Source organism: Leopardus geoffroyi, chromosome A3 (assembly GCF_018350155.1).
Source record: "Leopardus geoffroyi isolate Oge1 chromosome A3, O.geoffroyi_Oge1_pat1.0, whole genome shotgun sequence".
Classification (NCBI taxonomy): Eukaryota; Metazoa; Chordata; class Mammalia; order Carnivora; family Felidae; genus Leopardus; species Leopardus geoffroyi.
Genome location: NC_059336.1, coordinates 79,979,371 through 79,998,430, shown reverse-complemented (window position 1 = coordinate 79,998,430; position 19,060 = coordinate 79,979,371). Strand labels below are relative to the sequence as shown.

At 36.1% G+C, this 19,060-nt stretch overlaps 1 protein-coding gene and 1 pseudogene across 4 annotated transcripts in view; one reads left to right on the top strand and one right to left on the bottom strand.

Annotated features, from left to right (window-relative positions):
• COMMD1 (copper metabolism domain containing 1) overlaps window positions 1-19,060 on the bottom strand; it is a 190,155-nt gene that overhangs the window by 96,431 nt on the left and 74,664 nt on the right. For all 4 annotated transcript variants that reach the window (XM_045446185.1, XM_045446184.1, XM_045446186.1 and 1 more), the window contains exon 2: window positions 9,620-9,901. In XM_045446185.1, coding sequence (XP_045302141.1) covers window positions 9,620-9,901 — 282 coding nt within the window. The remainder of the gene's footprint in view (window positions 1-9,619; window positions 9,902-19,060) is intronic.
• On the top strand, window positions 1,030-3,777 carry LOC123579749 (annotated as a pseudogene).

The following is a 19,060-nucleotide window of genomic DNA, read 5'->3' as shown; positions in this document are numbered from 1 at the left end:
GCCATATTGAGAAGATGAATTTAAAATTAAAAAAAAAAAAAAAAGATGTCAGGAAAGCGGAAAGGTCGATATTGCAGATATTTCAGATATTTGAGGGAAGATCAACCCAGAGAAGGGGAACAACAAATGTACAGGCCCTAAAGAAGGAGCATGCCTGTTATATTCCAGGAATCAGCAAGGAGACCATAGGATCTAGTTACAGAAAAGGAATAAGGGAGACAACTATTAATCTGATTGAGATAGGAAGCCACTAGAGTGAGGTGAGAGCCATGAATACATGATTTGTCTTACACTTTAAGAGAGATACTCTGTTGACATACTACAGTGTGTTGAGAATAAGTTAAAGAGGAGATGCAAACAGACCAGTTGGGAGGATGTTGTTATAATCTAGAAGTGTTGGTGATCTGAACAGAGGAGTGGGGGGTAATGAGAAGTAGTAACATTTTAGTTATATTTTAAAATTAAATCCAGCAGGATTTGATGACAGACTAGATGTGGATGTGAGAAAAAGAGAGGATATAAACTGGAAGATTGGAGGTGCTACTAACTGAGATGCAGAAAATGAAGGAGGAATAGGTTTGGGAGGCATATAAGGAACTTAGTTTTCGGCATATTCAATTAAAAAAAATATTTTTAATGTTTATTTATTTTTTGAGAGACAGAGAGAGACACAGCATGAGCAGGGGAAGGGCAGAGAGAGAGGGAGTCACAGATTCTGACACAGGCTCTAAGCTCTGAGCTGTCAGCACAGAGCCCGACATGGGACTCGATCTCACGAACCGCGAGATCATGACGTGAACCCAAGTTGGATGCTTAACTGACTGAGCCACACAGGTGCCCCTCAATTTTTTGATACCCTTTTCACATTTAGGTAGAATTCTCAAGTATGTCACAAAAATATACCTGGAATTTAGGCAAGGAATCCAGCTTGAACATATAATTTAGAAATTGTTAGCAGCAGATGATATTTAAATCCACGAAAATGGTTAAGATCACCTAGAAAGTGTGTTGTAGATAGAAAAGAGGACCATGGTCTTGAGGCCAGGGACACTCCAACTTTTAGATGTTGGGGAAATGAGACAGAACCAGCAAAAGATACCTAAAAAGGGGGAAGAAAAGAGCAGACTAAGAAGCGAGGAGGAAAATCAGGCAAATGTAGTATCCTGGAAGAACAAGTGTTTTAAAGAAAAGAGAATTCAAGTATGTGAAATGTTGCTCCTGGGTCAAGTAACTGAAATCTCAAAAGGCTGTTACTTAAGATCAAAATAAATGCAAAGCATTATATAAATTTTTAAACAAAGACTTAACTAAGAAAAACCAAGTACTAGATTGAGTGGAGCAAACTAATATTTAACACATCAAAAATATGAAATACCACTTCTTATTACACAATAAGAAGTGCAATATATAAAACATACTCAAAATGTCTACTTTTCAACTGGTAAATTATCCACTACTGAATAATTCTGATTTTAATCTTTCATAACTAGATAACAACTTTAAACTTAAATTTTTCCCCACTAACTATTGCATATTCACTGTTATGTAACTATCCATTCTAATTAGTAATGTTAAAAGTATTTTTTAGCATCTTTTTCTTTTTTTGGTAAACATTTCCTTCTGTACAAGGTATTTTTTGTAAATAGCTAATTCAGAGGTAGTCAGAATTTTAAAAAAAAATTTTAATGTTTATTTATTTTTTGAGAGAGACAGAGACAGAATGCAAGTGGGTTAGGGGCAGAGACAGAGGGAGAAACAGAATCCGAAGCAGGCTCCAGGCTCTCAGCTGTCAGCACAGAGCCCAACGCGAGGCTCGAACTCACGAGCTATGAGATCATGACCTGAACCAAAGTTGGACGCTCAACTGACTGAGCCACCCAGGCGCCCCAGTCAGAATTTAAATACTAAGTTTTGGACCTCCACGTTTGTTTTTCAACAAACATGAGCAGTGTGTTTCACAACAGCTTTCAAGGGAGACAAAATTTCTTACTCTTTTTCTTTTCTGTGTGGTTATAGACTTTAGACATTGTCTTCTGTAAATTATATATTGGAACTATAAATTTAGGATATCAACTTTAGAACACAAACTTTTTTTTATGTTTATTTTTGAGAGAGAAAGAAAGAAAAAGAGAGAGACAGAACATGAGCAGGGGAGGGGCAGAGAGAGACACAGAATCCAAAGCAGGCTCTGAGCTATTAGCACAGAACCTGACACGGGGCTTGAACCCACAAGTGGTGAGATCATGACCTGAGCTGAAGTTGGACGCTTAACTGACTAGCCATCCAGGGACCCCTAGAACACAAACTATTAAGAAACACATCTTAGAGCTACAAAAAAGAGTTGGTCCATTCAGAACTAAAGTTTAAATAAACTCCAGGTTCTAAACTGGATATAAAATATAAAACAAATAATTTATTTTGAAAAATGCATTCTAAACCGATTCAGTTCCCCCAAACTGTTAAGTTTCTTTCATCAGTCCCTACGGTTTGTTTATTAAGTTAGCTTCACTAATTTCTCTGGAAGCTTTCCTTTATTACATTGCTGAAAGTGAAAATCAAGCTTACAAGAATGATCAGAAATAGGCCAACCATTACAGCTTATATACCCAAATGAGATATCTAAGCTCCCCTTGGTAGCTATTTAGAGTAAAGCAACACGATCTTCAAATGGTGACTGAGCACTGATAAAATACAGTGGCAATTTATTCATTCTGTATATCCTATCTTTATATTTCTTAATTTCTTCCATACATTTACATACACACACATAAAATGTATGTATGTACATATGCGTCTATGCAAGAGAGAAAAGAGACTGTCAGAGAGGGAATGTGTGCGAGTTTTAAACTTGGCTTCTTCTCCTCTGACACAAAGCAGGGAGTTCTGGTGGCATTGCTCAAGCTTGTGAAGCTACAGTGGTGCATAAAGAGCTCAGCAGAAATTGGTTATTACTGGCCCAAGCTTGAGGAGGACCATGGAAGCTGGGTTAGGCAGACAAAGCAGAGTTGTAGCAGCTGGTGGCAGCCGAACAGAAGGCGCACACGGTTCCCTGCACAGGTGCATCCCTTCATGGAGCTATGCTGGGATAAAAGTGTGCAGAAGCCAGGGAATCACCTAGACACTTGCACTGAAAACTGTCTCTCTACTGTGTGGACTGCTTCATTGACACTACTCTTGCTATCACCAGTCGGTTTGCCCAGACTGTACACAAAGGAGAGCAGTAGGCCATCCCCTGGAAGAATGACAGAAGAAGCAAAGGTCTTATTATTAAGCAGATCGAAAGGCCAGTGGTGGAAGGTCGTCCGCCAGTTGTCAGCCATTGTCAGGTCAACTTGAGGCTGTTACCAAACCCATTGGTACTAAAAAGTAACACATCGAATGTTCGAAAAGTGAAATTTATTTATTTGTAATTCAGAAATTCCATGTTGTATCACAACAATTATTCAAAAAATGTGAATTCTCCAAAAAAAACCCTGAATAATAATCATAGGTTTTAGCAGGTTCTCACTCCTTATTAGCCAGAATTACACAAGATCATCAGTGCATTTAGTTTTAGAAGGAATTGTGGAAATTAAATATAAGTCAATACTTTCCTTTGAGATTGGATGTTTACCTATCCTTCAGCCAAATGTTGGCTTTTTAATCCAGAGTCTAAACTATTTTCATTCTGTAAATCGGAGTGAGTATATCATTGTATATTCCTCATATCCTACTTGCATATAAATGACGGGACTGAACATATAATGAGTTGGTCAGAAAAACAATCAGATCAGTCTAAAGGCAGTCTATCTTCTTCCCTAGGTCTGCTGAAAACCCACAAAACTAGAGGATGTTTGGTACACTAAAACCTAATCTAGAAAAGGCAATAACATTAGCCATTAAAAAAAAAAAGGGCAATAAAGAAACAGAACATTATATTTCAGGTCTCTACAGATAGGACACTTCAAAATGTATATGAAAGAACAATTTTTATTAAACATTTATTACTAAATGGTTGAGAACTGAGGTTGTGGCTAAGTGTTTCCTCACAAAATGTCTTATTGGTCTTGAAAACAAGAAGTCACAAAAGAGGCCTGCCTGGCTGGCACAGTGGGAAGAGCATGAGACACTCGATCTCAGGGTTGTGAGTTTGAGCCCCACACTGGGTGTAGAGATTACTAAGAAAAATAAATAAATTTAAAAAACAGAAGTCACCAAAGAAAAACTGGTACATCTTCATAAAATACCAAAATTCAGTCATTAAAAAAAATAACCAATAAATGAAACTCCACTAAATATATAAATTATCTCCCTAAAAGTTACTATTTAAAAAAAACAACAAACATTCTATGGTAATCTCTATTTAAGTTCCAGGAAAGAAAACAACATGGAGTTAAATAAGTACATGAAACAACAAAACTTTCCTAAAGACACATGCCAGATTCCAACAGTCCTCAAGCCTTGGGGACCCTAAGTGATTTATGACTAAGTATGATAGGCTCTCAATCACACAAGTAAAGCATTTGATGTACCTTTCTTTGTACATGAAATGTTCACCTCAAAATCTTCTGTGTACTGCTACCACTGAATTAATGTTTTATTCTTGCAAAATTTTTTATTTCTACTGAAGAAAAATATCCACTATAAGTAATTAGGTCACTAATGCATACTCATTTTCTCTAGCTCTACAGATTTCCATAAATGTATATGCTTTAGTGAGTGACTTCTCTATTATTTTGGCTTCCTCATATCCCAAAAGTATTTTATATTGTATTAATAAAAAAAAGTCAATGCACGTACATACTTGGCTGCGGATTGTCAAATGTACTCCTTGGACCAAAGAGAGAAGTAATGCAGACAAACTGAGCAGGAGAAAGCAATTTAAATAGAGAAAGGAAGACAAAAAACCCACCACTACCGCAACTAGTTCCTGAATAAAAAGTCCCCAGGCACTCCATAAATTATGGTAAGTAGAAGTATGTTGACATATATTGAATTCTTACTGTAAAAATTTGATACCAAGTTCTAAACCAGATTATTTGCCTACCTTTAATATGGTGGTTCTCAACTCCACATAAATACAGGAATCATAAGCTGTTTTTTTTCCATATATGAAATTTATTGTCAAATTGGTTTCCATACAACACCCAGTGCTCATCCCAAAAGGTGCCCTCCTCAATACCCATCACCCACCCTCCCCTCCCTCCCACTCCCCATCAACCCTCAGTTTGTTCTCAGTTTTTAAGAGTCTCTTATGCTTTGGCTCTCTCCCACTCTAACCTCTTTTTTTTTTCCCTTCCCCTCCCCCATGGGTTTCTGTTAAGTTTTTCAGGATCCACATAAGAGCGAAAACATATGGTATCTGTCTTTCTCTGTATGGCTTATTTCATTTAGCATCACACTCTCCAGTTCCATCCACGTTGCTACAAAGGGCCATATTTCATTCTTTCTCATTGCCATGTAGTACTCCATTGTGTATATAAACCACAATTTCTTTATCCATTCATCAGTTGATGGACATTTAGGCTCTTTCCATAATTTGGCTATTGTTGAGAGTGCTGCTATAAACATTGGGGTACAAGTGCCCCTATGCATCAGTACTCCTGTATCCCTTGGGTAAATTCCTAGCAGTGCTATTGCTGGGTCATAGGGTAGGTCTATTTTTAATTTTCTGAGGAACCTCCACACTGTTTTCCATAGTGGCTGCACCAGTTTGCATTCCCACCAACAGTGCAAGAGGGTTCCCGTTTCTCCACATCCTCTCCAGCATCTATAGTCTCCTGATTTGTTCATTTTGGCCACTCTGACTGGCGTGAGGTGATATCTGAGTGTGGTTTTGATTTGTATTTCCCTGATGAGGAGCGACATTGAGCATCTTTTCATGTGCCTGTTGGCCATCCGGATGTCTTCTTTAGAGAAGTGTCTATTCATGTTTTCTGCCCATTTCTTCACTGGGTTATTTGTTTTTCGGGTGCGGAGTTTGGTAAGCTCTTTATAGATTTTGGATACTAGCCCTTTGTCCGATATGTCATTTGCAAATATCTTTTCCCATTCCGTTGGTTGCCTTTAGTTTTGTTGGTTGTTTCCTTTGCTGTGCAGAAGCTTTTTATCTTCATAAGGTCCCAGTAATTCATTTTTGCTTTTAATTCCCTTGCCTTTGGGGATGTGTCGAGTAAGAGATTGCTACGGCTGAGGTCAGAGAGGTCTTTTCCTGCTTTCTCCTCTAGGGTTTTGATGGTTTCCTGTCTCACATTCAGGTCCTTTATCCATTTTGAGTTTATTTTTGTGAATGGTGTGAGAAAGTGGTCTAGTTTCAACCTTCTGCATGTTGCTGTCCAGTTCTCCCAGCACCATTTGTTAAAGAGACTGTCTTTTTTCCATTGGATGTTCTTTCCTGCTTTGTCAAAGATTAGTTGGCCATACGTTTGTGGGTCTAGTTCTGGGGTTTCTATTCTATTCCATTGGTCTATGTGTCTGTTTTTGTGCCAAGGAATCATAAGCTTTAAAGAATACTGATGCCCAGGTTCCATCCCCCTAGATTCTTATTTAATTGGTCTGAGCAATGTCCTAAGCATGAAAAATTTTAAAGCCCCACAGGCAATTCTTATGTGCAACCATTATTGAGAACAACTGATTTTAAATGACATAAACTGAAGACAGTAATTTAGTTGTTTTGGGGTATATAAATACACATACATGCATGTACACATACACACAGAGTTCGAAAAAGTTGGTCACTCTTCTTGGAAGCAACCTCTTAGTATCCTAGGCTCATCACTTCTCTCACAAACTCATTCAATGTCTACATATGAAAATAACTTTGACTTTGTTACCTATAGATGTTCTAAAAACTGGAAATATGATATAGTGGATTACTTCACAAATAATATTCACTTAGAAGCTGACAGAAGAACTAACCAAAGATCCAGGTCTCACAAAAACATTTCCTGTAAGATCGGGGCTGTATATTTTATTGCCGGAATAGGTTAAATTATTGTTTACTTCTTTTTTTTACAACTTTTCTTGTTAAGAATATATTTGCATTCAAAGCATTTTGTGGGTTAAAGAGCAACTTTAATCATTTTCATAGTAACCTTTTTTTTTTTTTTTAAAGACAGAGAGAGTGCGAGCAGTAGAGGGAGGAAGAGAGAGAATCTTAAACAGGAGCCACATCCAGCACAGAGCCCAACATGGGGCTAAATGCCACGACCCTGAGATCATGACCTGAGCTGAAATCAAGAGTCAGATGCTTAACTGACTGAGCCACCCAGGAGCCCCAATGGTGACCATTTTTTAAATCAAAAACTTTGAAGTATTAGTAATGTCCAATATAGTGCACATTTAAAGTATACAATTTCGTAAGTTTTGAAATATGCATACATCCATGAAACTGTTGCCACAATTAACATAATAAATATTTTTATCACTTTTAAAAGTTTTCCCACACTCCTTTGTAATCTAATCTATCCCTCCCTCTACTCTTAACCTGGACATATACTTTTTGTCATGATTACTTTGCATTTTCTAGGATTTTATATGCGTGAAATCATACATTATGATAAAAAGTTTATATCTGGCTTATTTCACACAGCAAATGACTTTGAGATTCAGCCATTTTATTGTGTTTATCAGAAGTTCTTTCCTTTTTATTGCTGAGCAATATTCCTATCAATACTGTTGACTACCATATTGTACTACCAACTTGGTTTTTTGGCACAGAATATTGTGAGAAGCTAACAAAAGCTCCTAAATGTTGGTGTGAATGGTTTTTCAAAAAAATCAATTTAGTGATTTTCATTTTACTATGTTAGCTCTGTCTAAAACAAGTAATGTATTTATCTCAGATACCTTCTCTAGAAATTGGGGATATACTACCTCACCTGTGTAATTCACCTTAGTAAGGGCTTATGGACTCTCTGACTTCTAAGACCTGTTGATTATATTGTAAGTAAACTTTCTAGAAACAGCAATGCCCACTTATTTACATATTATCTGTGGCTGCTTTTGAGCTACAACAACAAAGTTGAGTACTTATGACAGAAACTATATGGTTGTCAAGTATAAAATATCTTGCCACTTAAAAAAAAGAGTTTACCAACCTGTTCTAATTTATCACAAAATAACCCCGAAGCTAGCCAACAAATTATTTGTAGTGATTTACTGATTGACAAAACCATTCTACACACACACACACACACACACACACACACGGAGTAGAATGTCACGTTGGATAACAAGATCAAAGAAAATATTTTAAATATGTTAAAGTAGATTTAGAAATCCCTATAGCAGTACCCAATAAATTCAGATGATATGTAAGTTACTAAAATCAAAAGGCACATAATAAACCTGAGTTCAAACAGTAAGACAGTATCAAATTAAAGAAGTACTATAATAGCTTTCTAGGAATGTCTTAAAATAGATATGCATGTTTTCAATTCCTGCCCAAATGATAAATATTTAAAGACAAAATGAAATAATCACTATTGTCAAATAAAAAATGAACAGCCTGGAAAAATGGTTGGTAAACTTAGATACCCAAGTGTACTTATCACACCTTTCTAATCTGTCAGATTTTTGGTCCAGAACAATAGAAGGAAGGCATATTAACACAATGGTTAAAAAAATGGACTTTAGGGTCAGACAAACCAAAGTCAATAAAAGCAACAGCACTATTTTACAATAACTAAAGAAATGATTCTCCAAACATATTTTGTAAAAGAATTATTTTTTAAGAGGAATTACATTTTAAATTAAAATCAGTATCATTATAGAACTACAAACACTGAAAAATCCTAAGGGAATATATGAGGGGAACTGACAGCTAAAAAAATGCTCATCCCTAGAAGAAAAATAAATTTCTACTATAGAATGTAATAGAAGCACTTATTTGATTATTCATCTGAAAACAAATCTGGTTGGCTAATTTAGTGATCTGGGTTTTCTCTTCCTAATTATGGGTTGCTGCTTTTTTTTCTTCCCCCAAAGACATATACCAGGTCATTAAAAGTCTGATCTGGCATCATCTAAAGCACAAACTGAATGACTTCAGGAAAAACAATGTAGATGCTAAAATTACCTGCTATAATGACTATGGAAACTGCAAGAAAAAGAGGAACTGTTTTGTAAATAATCAAGATCACATTAAAAATTATTTGTGGGCTCAAGGACAGAGATAGCACACTTAGGGTCTTTAGGAACAACACATTGCTGTAATTAAGATGCACTGCCTCCTATATCTGACTGCCCATAAAGATGACTGGGTGAGACAGTTTTGTTCTGTGTCGTTTAATCTCAATTCCTGGTCTTTATTTAGCATCTCTATCATTGCTTTGGAGATTCTGACCAAATGCCAAGAATTCTGAGCAAATGCCAAGAATTCTGAGATCTAACCAAAATGGAATGGTGGCCACTCTCTGCGCAATCACCTCATTGACTCATTTTGTTATTTTGAGATAGCTGCCAGGACCATGAGGCTGATTTCCAGATTCTATCCACAACAAGGAGTATCCAAATTTTCAGATGATTCCATATCTGAAAAGGGATTCTAGGAAACAGAGTCTTTTCCTATTATTTTTATCATCTAATATGTAACAGGAAATGTAGTTTATAAAAGGAAATTGATTGAAGTTGGGCTCACCTGTCCACTTTTTCCTATTTCCAGCTCCATTATGGCAACAGGGGTATGTATTTGAGCTGAATGCCTTGACTGCGATTTGCCATCAACTCTCCAACTCAGACCTCGAAGCCCACTGTCCCAACGGCTCTGGTTCATGAGGCTCTCTCGAATTTTTGTCTTATGGCTCTTCCAGAATTTGGAAATGACAGCAGCTTGGTCACATGTGATCCCACCTTGCTTTTTGGTTTGAGCAGTCAAGAATGCCTCCAACTGGCTGAAATCCATGTCTGCAGATGCAATTGACTATAAAGACAGAAAAAATTATATAATTTGAATTTGGTAAATAACTAGAAAAAGATAGCTTAACTACAGATCATATTTTGAATGACTCTGATCACTAAATCAGCTTTCAAAAAGCATCATTAAATGACAGTAATGAGAATAAGCTCTTTAAAAGAACAAAAACATTCTTTTTACAAATATTGAGTATCAGAAAAGCTACTTGTTGGGGTGCCTAGATGGCTCAGTCAGGTAAGCATCTGACTCTTGATTTCAACCCAGGTCATGATCTCAGTGTCGTGAGATTGAAGCCCACATCAGGCTCTGCACTGGGCGTGGAGCCTGCTTGAATTCTCTCTTTCCCTCTACCTTGCTCGTGTTCTCTCTCTCTCTCAAAATAAATATTTAAAAAAAGAAAAGAAAACTACTTGTTAAAAATTCCATGTCACTCAAATTCTATATCAATAACTAGAATCTAATTCTTAAATACCAAGTTCCATGATGGGAAAATAATAAAATTAAATAATTAAATAATAAAACAAGAAAATGAATTAACTCATCCTCTGTTGAAATCTTATATAATTTCACAATGCCTTATACCCAGGCTTGGTTTGATATACTATGACTATACAATGCCTTGTCCACAGAAGAACTAAGTACATTTTGTTAAATGAATGCATTATGTTAGCTGCGTAGTCCATCTTCAGTCAAATAGCTCATTTACAATACTACTACTCTGAAATTGTATACTACTCTACATTTCTCCATAAATTTTCAAAATTTAATTATCATTGCTGTTTTGTGAATAGTAAGCTGCTAAATAAACTGGAAGTGGAAAATCATCAAGGGTCTGTGGCAATGGAGCCCTGGAGAGGACAGTGACTTAATGATTTGGTCTCAAGATTTTCCTTGCCTCTTCTTTGGTATATCCTTATCCTCTCCTGGCCACTGGGGTTGGCATGAGCTCTAAACCAGACAAATCATAGTAGCCTCCTTTCTCTGGAAACAACAGCTACTTGAAATCAATTTCTCAATTTAGAACAGGAGTAGAAATGGTCTTTCCTCTTGGAATCCTGGAAGCAGAAGGCTATGAGGCTGGGTTGCAGACTGCTATCTTTGATCTGTTGGCAAAGGCCTGATTGCAATAAAAAAGAACAAAGCCAAGCAGAGATGAGAGTGGTTCTAATGGAATGATATCCCTGCTCTATAATCACCAAAGCCCTGGTTCCTGTAAACATTTCTTTAATTTTGTATGTTATCTCAGCATCCTTTCTGCCTACAGGTACCAAAAAATTCAATTTAATATTCAAGACAGTTTGAGCTATATTCCTATCACTGGAAACCAACCATCCTGACTAAACTTGGGCAGTAGCAGTGAGAACAGAGGAGTGTAAAGGAAGACAGTGTACGGTAGAATATAGGTAGAGGAAGTAGAATTGGGGCTGAAAGACAAACATACTGCCTTTCATTCTTCCATTAACATAAAAAAGAATTGTATGATAAATATAACAACTTTCTGATAAAGATATTTCACCGTATAATTTAATAAACATATATTGAATACCTGCCTATTTACCTGGTTTGAGGACCCAAATTCTCTAAGGCACTCAATAGAAATATCAATTTGTATAATGTACTATAATGAAGTCAAATTATTTCAGCTGGCACTTTGCTTCACAATATCACACCACAGCATCAGTGATTTATATCATTCTTTTCCTCAAATTATATCAAGATATCCATTCTGATATAACCTTACCTTTGATAGCATTTATTTTGGTTGGGTCCCAGTCGATTATATTTTGAACTGGGGTTAATTCACCCAAATTTAGAATAATCAGAAATTAAATAAGGAACTGGTTTTGGTTCAAGTTCAAAGTCATCAGTTCTCATTTATACCAAAAATATCTGAATAGCTACCATGGAACAGACACTGTTTAAAGCATGCCCCCTCCGTCAACCAGTAGCCTTAGCTGGCAGCCTGGTACTACTCACTTATCCCTTATTCTTCTCTCTCCTCCACAACTTGAATTAGTGGTTCTCAACACTAGCTGCAAATTAGAATCATGAGGTACATTTTTAAAATATCAATTCCCAGACTCTATCCCAGAACTTCTGATTTCTAAAAATCCTAAATTGGGGCCCAGGCATTGGCATTGTTTAAAAGCATCCCAAATAATTCTAATGAGCAACAAAGGTTAAGAACTAAGCCTACATTTTGTTCATTAACTTCTACTGATTTTTATATCTGAAATAATTCTCCAATAATGTGTCTTCTCTGCTCTGTCCCTACTACCCAGCATAGAATACTCGAGAGGCCACCATCTTGTACCTAAACTAGGCTTGTACTTTGTACCTCCTCAAGTCTATCTTCTATTACCCACCAAAGTAATCTATCTAAAATGTCAATAGATACTGTCACTTCCCTGCTTTAAGGTTTCCAAGAGCTGCTACAATGGTTATCAGTCAATTATAAAACATTCTTATGTAAGTTATAAGTTACAAGTAATGTTATTAGTAGTAATAAAAGTACTGAAGTTTGTAAAGATTTATTTTTATAAGTATAAACTGGAGGGTTTTCAAGGTTAACCTTATATTAACAATTCTTGCCTTATTTTTTTCAAATTCTTATTTATTTATTTTGAGAGAGAGACAGAGAGACAGAGAGAGAGAGTGTGTGTGGGAGGGACAGAGAGAGAGAGGGAGAGAGAGAATCCCAAGCAGGTTCTGCACTGTCAGCACAAAGCCCAATGTGGGGCTTGATCTCAAAATCAAAATCAAGAGTCAGATGTTCAACTGACTGAGCCACCTAGGTGCCCCAATTCCTGCTTCATTTTAATTGTTTCCTTGAATGTAAGGAAAAAAACAGAAAATTACGAACATAAGAACTCTACATGGGAATAAATCATGCATATTACTATTTGTTAAGTGTGTCACGATGGAATAAAATATTGAAAACTGATCATTTAGGGTAGTGGTCCTCAGCAAGGTAGTATTGCCCTCAGAAGTCACTTGAAAAATGTTGGAGCTATGTTTGGTTTCATAGTGACTGGAGTGCTGCTGGCATCTAGCAAACAGGATCTAGGGATGATCGGCATCCTACAATGCTCAAGAAAATGAATTGACAAACTTTCTATAAAGGTGTTACATATTCCTCTTTTTTTTTGTTGTTTTTTGGTCCAACTCTCTAAAAATAATATAAAAACCATTCTGGGACACGTGGGTGGCTTAGTCTGTTAACCTTCCAACTCTTGATTTCGGCTCAGGTCATAATCTCACAGTTTCAGGAGTTCAAGTCCCGCATCAGGCTCTGCATTGACAGTGCAGAACCTGCTTGGGATTCTTCCACTCTCTCTGCCCCTCCCCTGCTCCCACTGTTCCTGTGTCTCTCAAAATAAATAAATAAACTTAAAAAAAAGAAACCCTGATAATTTAAAATATACATATAAATAAATAAAAATATAAAGACTATTCATTCCTAGCTCATAAGCTATACAAAAATAGGCAGTGTGGCCTCTGGGATGTAGTTTACCAACAACCCCTTCTCAAGAACATCCCATAAAACCAACAGACTCATGTCCCACATGACTTGGCAATGTTCCACTTAACATTATGTGGAAAAACTTGTTTATAATTACCTGAATCTAGAAATTAATCTTTTTTTCATAAAAAAATTTTTTTTCAGTTTTAATAAACACCAAATTTATGGGAATGAAACTAATATTATTCGTACTTTAATTTGGTCAGAACTTTACAAACAGGTTGTTGAACGTTTTGGAATATTACCAATGGCAATAGCAACTAAAATATCTGAATTACCAATACATCTATAAAAGTCCATGTTTATTGCTGCACATTCACAGGGATTCTACATAGAAGTACAAGTATCTGTATGCTTCATTACATGTTCTAATGCAGTAATGCTTGAACATTTACATTTTAAAATACATATTTCAAATTACTTTATTTCATGTTTCTTAGAACTTGACTTTATAGTACATTTATGTCATCGTGTTAATTTGTTAGAAATGATGCATGTTAATTTTATATGAATTATAACTATAAATAAATTCTATTTAAAAATAATAAAGGGGCATTAGAAAATATTTACTACAGGAAGGAAACACTGGACCTCATAGATTTGAGAACCAATGAGGATAAAGTCCAAGCTCAACACCACAAGATCTGGTCTGGCTTATCTTTTGGTGCCTCACAAACTTCCTACTTGCCATTCACATAGTACTAACCTGTTTGTAATTCTCCAACCAGAAATCCTAATATGCTACTTCTTTTTATGTGTCTTTGTTCATTATTCTAACTGCTTGAAATGTCCTTCCATCACATTAATTTCCATCAGATTAAATGTCCTTCACCAGATTAACTCCTATTTACCATTCGAGACTCATTTCAAGCATGGCTTCTCCAATATTCCTCCTCCCCTAGTAAGGTAAGGGCTCTTTTCTATTCCTTTTATATATACATATACATATACATATACATATACATATACATATACATGGTTAGTTTGTTTGTTTGTTTGTTTATTTATTTATTTATTTTGAGTGAGACAGAGAGAGAGAATTCCAAGCAGGCTCCGCACCTTCAGTGCATGCACAGCCTGATGCGGAGTTCAATCCCGTGAACAGCAAGATCATGACCTGAGCTGAAACCAAGAGTAGGACACAATTGACTGAGCCATCCAAGCAGCCCCCACTTTCTATTCCAAAAATGCCTAATATTTCTGTCATTATACTTACCTCGATGTAATGAAATTACCTGTTTACAAGCCTATTTCACCCAACACATTATAATCTGTGAGGGCAGGGTCTACATATTTCTGCAATTACAGCATCTAACAAAGCCCTTGAATTCATGGTATAAAAAGCACTCGCAACTGTATCAAAAACTATTTAAGCCAAAAATAATAAATGCTACATATCAACCTAAAGTCTAGAATTATTTCAAGTCATCAATTTCTTACTTTACAAAATCATCTCATGTATATCACAAACCATAAACTCTTAGATAAAGAAACAATCCCAAAGTGTTGATTTGTTTGCTTAATCTAGCCTTGCTGAGCAAGGAGCTCAGAGCCAAAGGTAATTTAGGCTACAAAATCAGAAGAAGGAGAGAAATTGAATAAAAAATAAAAATGCAAACCATCGCGTTAATATTATTGGCAAAATTAATGCTGCTAGACTATAATCATTGACTCCACATTATGTTACTGATAGTGGGCAGCTTAGAGAAATTGCTGGTCTCCTAGTCAACATAAAGCAGCATTATGCTAAAGATATATGTGATTGGAGTATGATGAACCAAAAATAATTTTTAAATGTTAAAAATTAATAATTATAAATGTGAAACTGGAATTTCAAATCAACACAAAAAGTTAGGTAGGAGAAAAACAGAAAAAAGCATGCCAAGTTATTCAAGCCTACTTCAGAGAAAAGAAACAGATTGATACATAAGCAATTCCTATCAAACTCCTCATAAGAATTTTTATATATACAGACAAAATTATTCTAAAATTTATACAGAAAGCCAAAGGAAATAGGATAAAACAATTTTGAGAAAAAAAAAAAAAGCAATGAAGTGGGAGCAATCAGTCTTCACCATTTCAAGACTTAAGATATAGCTACAATAATCAAGATCGCAGTATTTGCAGAGGGAAGGATGCATAAACTAATGGAAAAGAATAAATAACACAGAAATAGACCCACACAAATATGAACAACTGATTTTTGACAAAGGTGCAAAATCTTTTCAATAGAGAAAAGAAAATCTTTTCAATAAAAGGTAGTTGAGTAAGTAGATATACTTTAGGAAAAAAAAAGAACCTCAACATAAATTTCCTAACTTATGTAAAAATTAACTTAAAATAGATCATGGGCCTAGATATAACATAAAACTGTAAATGTTTTCTTTATATTTTTTTGAAGTTTATTTATTTATTTTGAGAGAGACAGAGTGTGTGAAAGCGGGCAAGGAACAGAAAGAGAGGAAGAGGGAGAATCCTACGTCCCAAGTAGGCTCCGTACTGCTAGCATGGAGCCCAGGGCAGGACTTGATCCCTTGAACCGTGAGAACATGACCTGAGCCAAAGTCAAGAGTCAAATGCTCAAGTGACTGAGCCACCCAGGTGGCAGTTACCCAAAACTGTAAATCTTTTTTGAAAAATCTTTGTAATGAAGAACTAGACAAAGAGGTCCTAGATTTGACACCAAAGCGTGATCCATAAAAGAAAAAAACTGTTAAAGTCAGCCACATCAAAATTAACTTTTGTCCTATGCAAAAAAAAAAAAAAAAAAAAAAAAAAAAAAAAAAAAAAAAAAAAAAAAGTGCTATGAAGAGGATGAAAAGACAACCTACAAACTGAGAGAAAAAATTTCAAAACAAACATCTGACAAAGGACTAATATCTAGAATATATAAAGAACCTTAAAATTTCAACATTAAAAAACAAATTATCAAAAGGCTCTTTGCTTTTGCATCAGAAAAACAAAACAAAACAAAACAAAACAAAAAACAAATAATCCCATTAGAAACTGGACAAAAGATGAGAGACATTTCACCAGAGTGGATATATAAATGGAGAATAAGTGCATGAAAAATGTCCGACATCATTAGCTATCACAAAAATGTTAATTAAAACCACAATCAGGGCCACTTGGCTGCCTCAGTTGGTACAGCCAACTGACTCTTGATCTCAGGGTCATGAGTTTGAGCCCCAGGTTGGGTGTAGAGACTACATAGAAAAACTAATAATAAAAATAAATAAAACCACAATAAGATATCATTATACACTTAGTAGAATTGCTACAATTTAAGAACAGTGACAAGACCAAATACTTCCAAGGATACAGAGAAACTGGATCAATCATACATTGCTGGTGGAAATGTAAAATGGTACATACACAGTGCAAAAGTCTGACAATTTACTTAAAAAAAAAAAAATGTAACTACCATATGACCTAGCAATAGCATTCCTGGGAATTTATCCTATAGAAAAGAGGACATGGGTCCACACAAAAAGGTTATATAATACACAAATGTTTCCAGCAGCTTTATTTGTAATACCCCAAAATTAGAAATAAACCAGATGCCCTTCAACAGGTAAACAGATAAACTATGGTACATCCATACCATGGAATACTACTCTGCAATAAAAAGGAAATGGACCACTGATAACTACAACCTGCACAAATTGCCAGAGAATTATTCTGAATGAAGAAAGTTTAGGGGCGCCTGGGTGGCTCAGTCAGTTAAGCACCCAACTTCGGTTCAGGTCATGATCTCACGGTTCGTGGGTCAAGCCCCTCATGAGACTCCATGCTGACCGCTCAGAGCCTGGAGTCTGCTTCGGATTCTGTGTCTCCCTCTCTCTCTACCCCTGCCCCACTTGCACTCTTCTCTCCCTCTCTGTCAAAAATAAATAAAACATTTAAGAAAATTTTAGAAAAAGGAAAGGTTATACATTGTTTTATTCCATTTATGTAATACTTTTTGAAAGTTCAAAATTACAGAAATGGAAAACAGATTAGTGGTTGTAAGGGGTTAAAAAAGGAGTGAGGGCTCTTTGAGGAAGACATGGTCACAGCTGCAACAGAGCTCAGGTCCACCGGCTCCTAGAAAGACACTTGTGGAACAAGAGGTGGTGATTCACCAAATTAGAATTATCCTAACCAGTCACAGTATAAAACCTCTGGAGAAGGTGTAAGCTGACTTGATCAGGGGCTCAAAGGAAAAAAATCTCAAAGTGAAAGAACCAGTTTAGATGCGTACTGAAACTCTAAGAATCAGTACAAGAAAAACCTCTCAGGCTGAAGATTCTAAAACTTGAGTCATTTTTCAGATGAGGATCCTTAAGTGACTCACACTGACTTGCATAGTCCTTCTGAGAATGTTAAACAGATTACTTCCATCAGTATTTAGCCAGGAGTCAAGGTAGAAGTCACCACTGCAAATACTTATATCAACTATTTTAATAAACTGATTATCAACTGTTTGAAAAAAAGGAAGGAGTGAGGATGAGTGGGAGGAAAATGGATGTGGCTATAAAACTTCAACATAAGGGATCCTACTGGTAATGGAAAGTTCTGTATCCTGACAGTAGCAACGTCAATGTAGTGGTTGTGCTATTGTACTATAATTCTGCAAGAAGCTACCATAGGGTGTAAGTGGTCAAGTATACAAGGATCATTTCTTTCTACTATTTCTTACAGCTGCATATGAATCTACAAATAATCTCTAAGTAAAAAGTTTAATTAAAGAATAAAACCTGTAAAGACTTCTCTAGCTTCCAGGTTTCAATTCTATAATTATTTAATTTGGTTTATAGGGTGAATCATGACGAGGTACTTCCTCTACCTCTCTAGCTTTGTGTCTCTTCATCTTCCCCTACCTCTTACAATCTTTCACTCCATCGATCTCCCTCCATCCATATTGTACTCATTTTAGCTTTTTTTTTTTTTTTTAATGTTTATTTATTTTTGAGAGAGACAGAGACAGAATGTGAGTGTGTTAGGGGTAGAGAGAGAGGGAGACACAGAAGCAGAAGCAGGCTCCAGGCTCTGAGCTGTCAGCACAGAGCCCGACGCAGGGCTCGAACTCACAAGCTGTGAGATCATGACCTGAGCTGAAGTCGGATGCTCAACCGACTGAGCCACCGGGCGCCCCTCATTTCAGCTTTTAAAACTGCCGTTCTTTCCCTATCCTCTGGACCTTTGCCTATGTTGTTCCTTTTGCCTAGAACATCTTAGTTGTTGTTCCTTCAACTCCTTTTGTTGACACTACCTTTTTTTCAAGCTTTAATACAGATGTTACTGTATACAGGAAATCTTCCCTAAACCACCAAATCCAGAACAGGGCTCTCTTTGCAGACTACATAGTAAAGTGGTGTTTATCACAATGTAGGATAACTGCCAGGCTCTTACATGTAAGCGCTTGTAGAGGGCAGAGACCTTGCCCTGCTTGTTTATATTTAATCTCTGGAGCCTAGCACAGTGACTGTCACATAGCAGACGATCAGTAAATATATGTTGAATGAGTGAATAGTTGGATGGGTGTGCAAATGGCAATCTAAAAAACCTGGCCTTGACTACTCATCTAATCTTGGGAAAATCTTTTAGTATTATTGTACCTGGATTTCCTTATTTATAATATACAAATATAGAATGTGGCA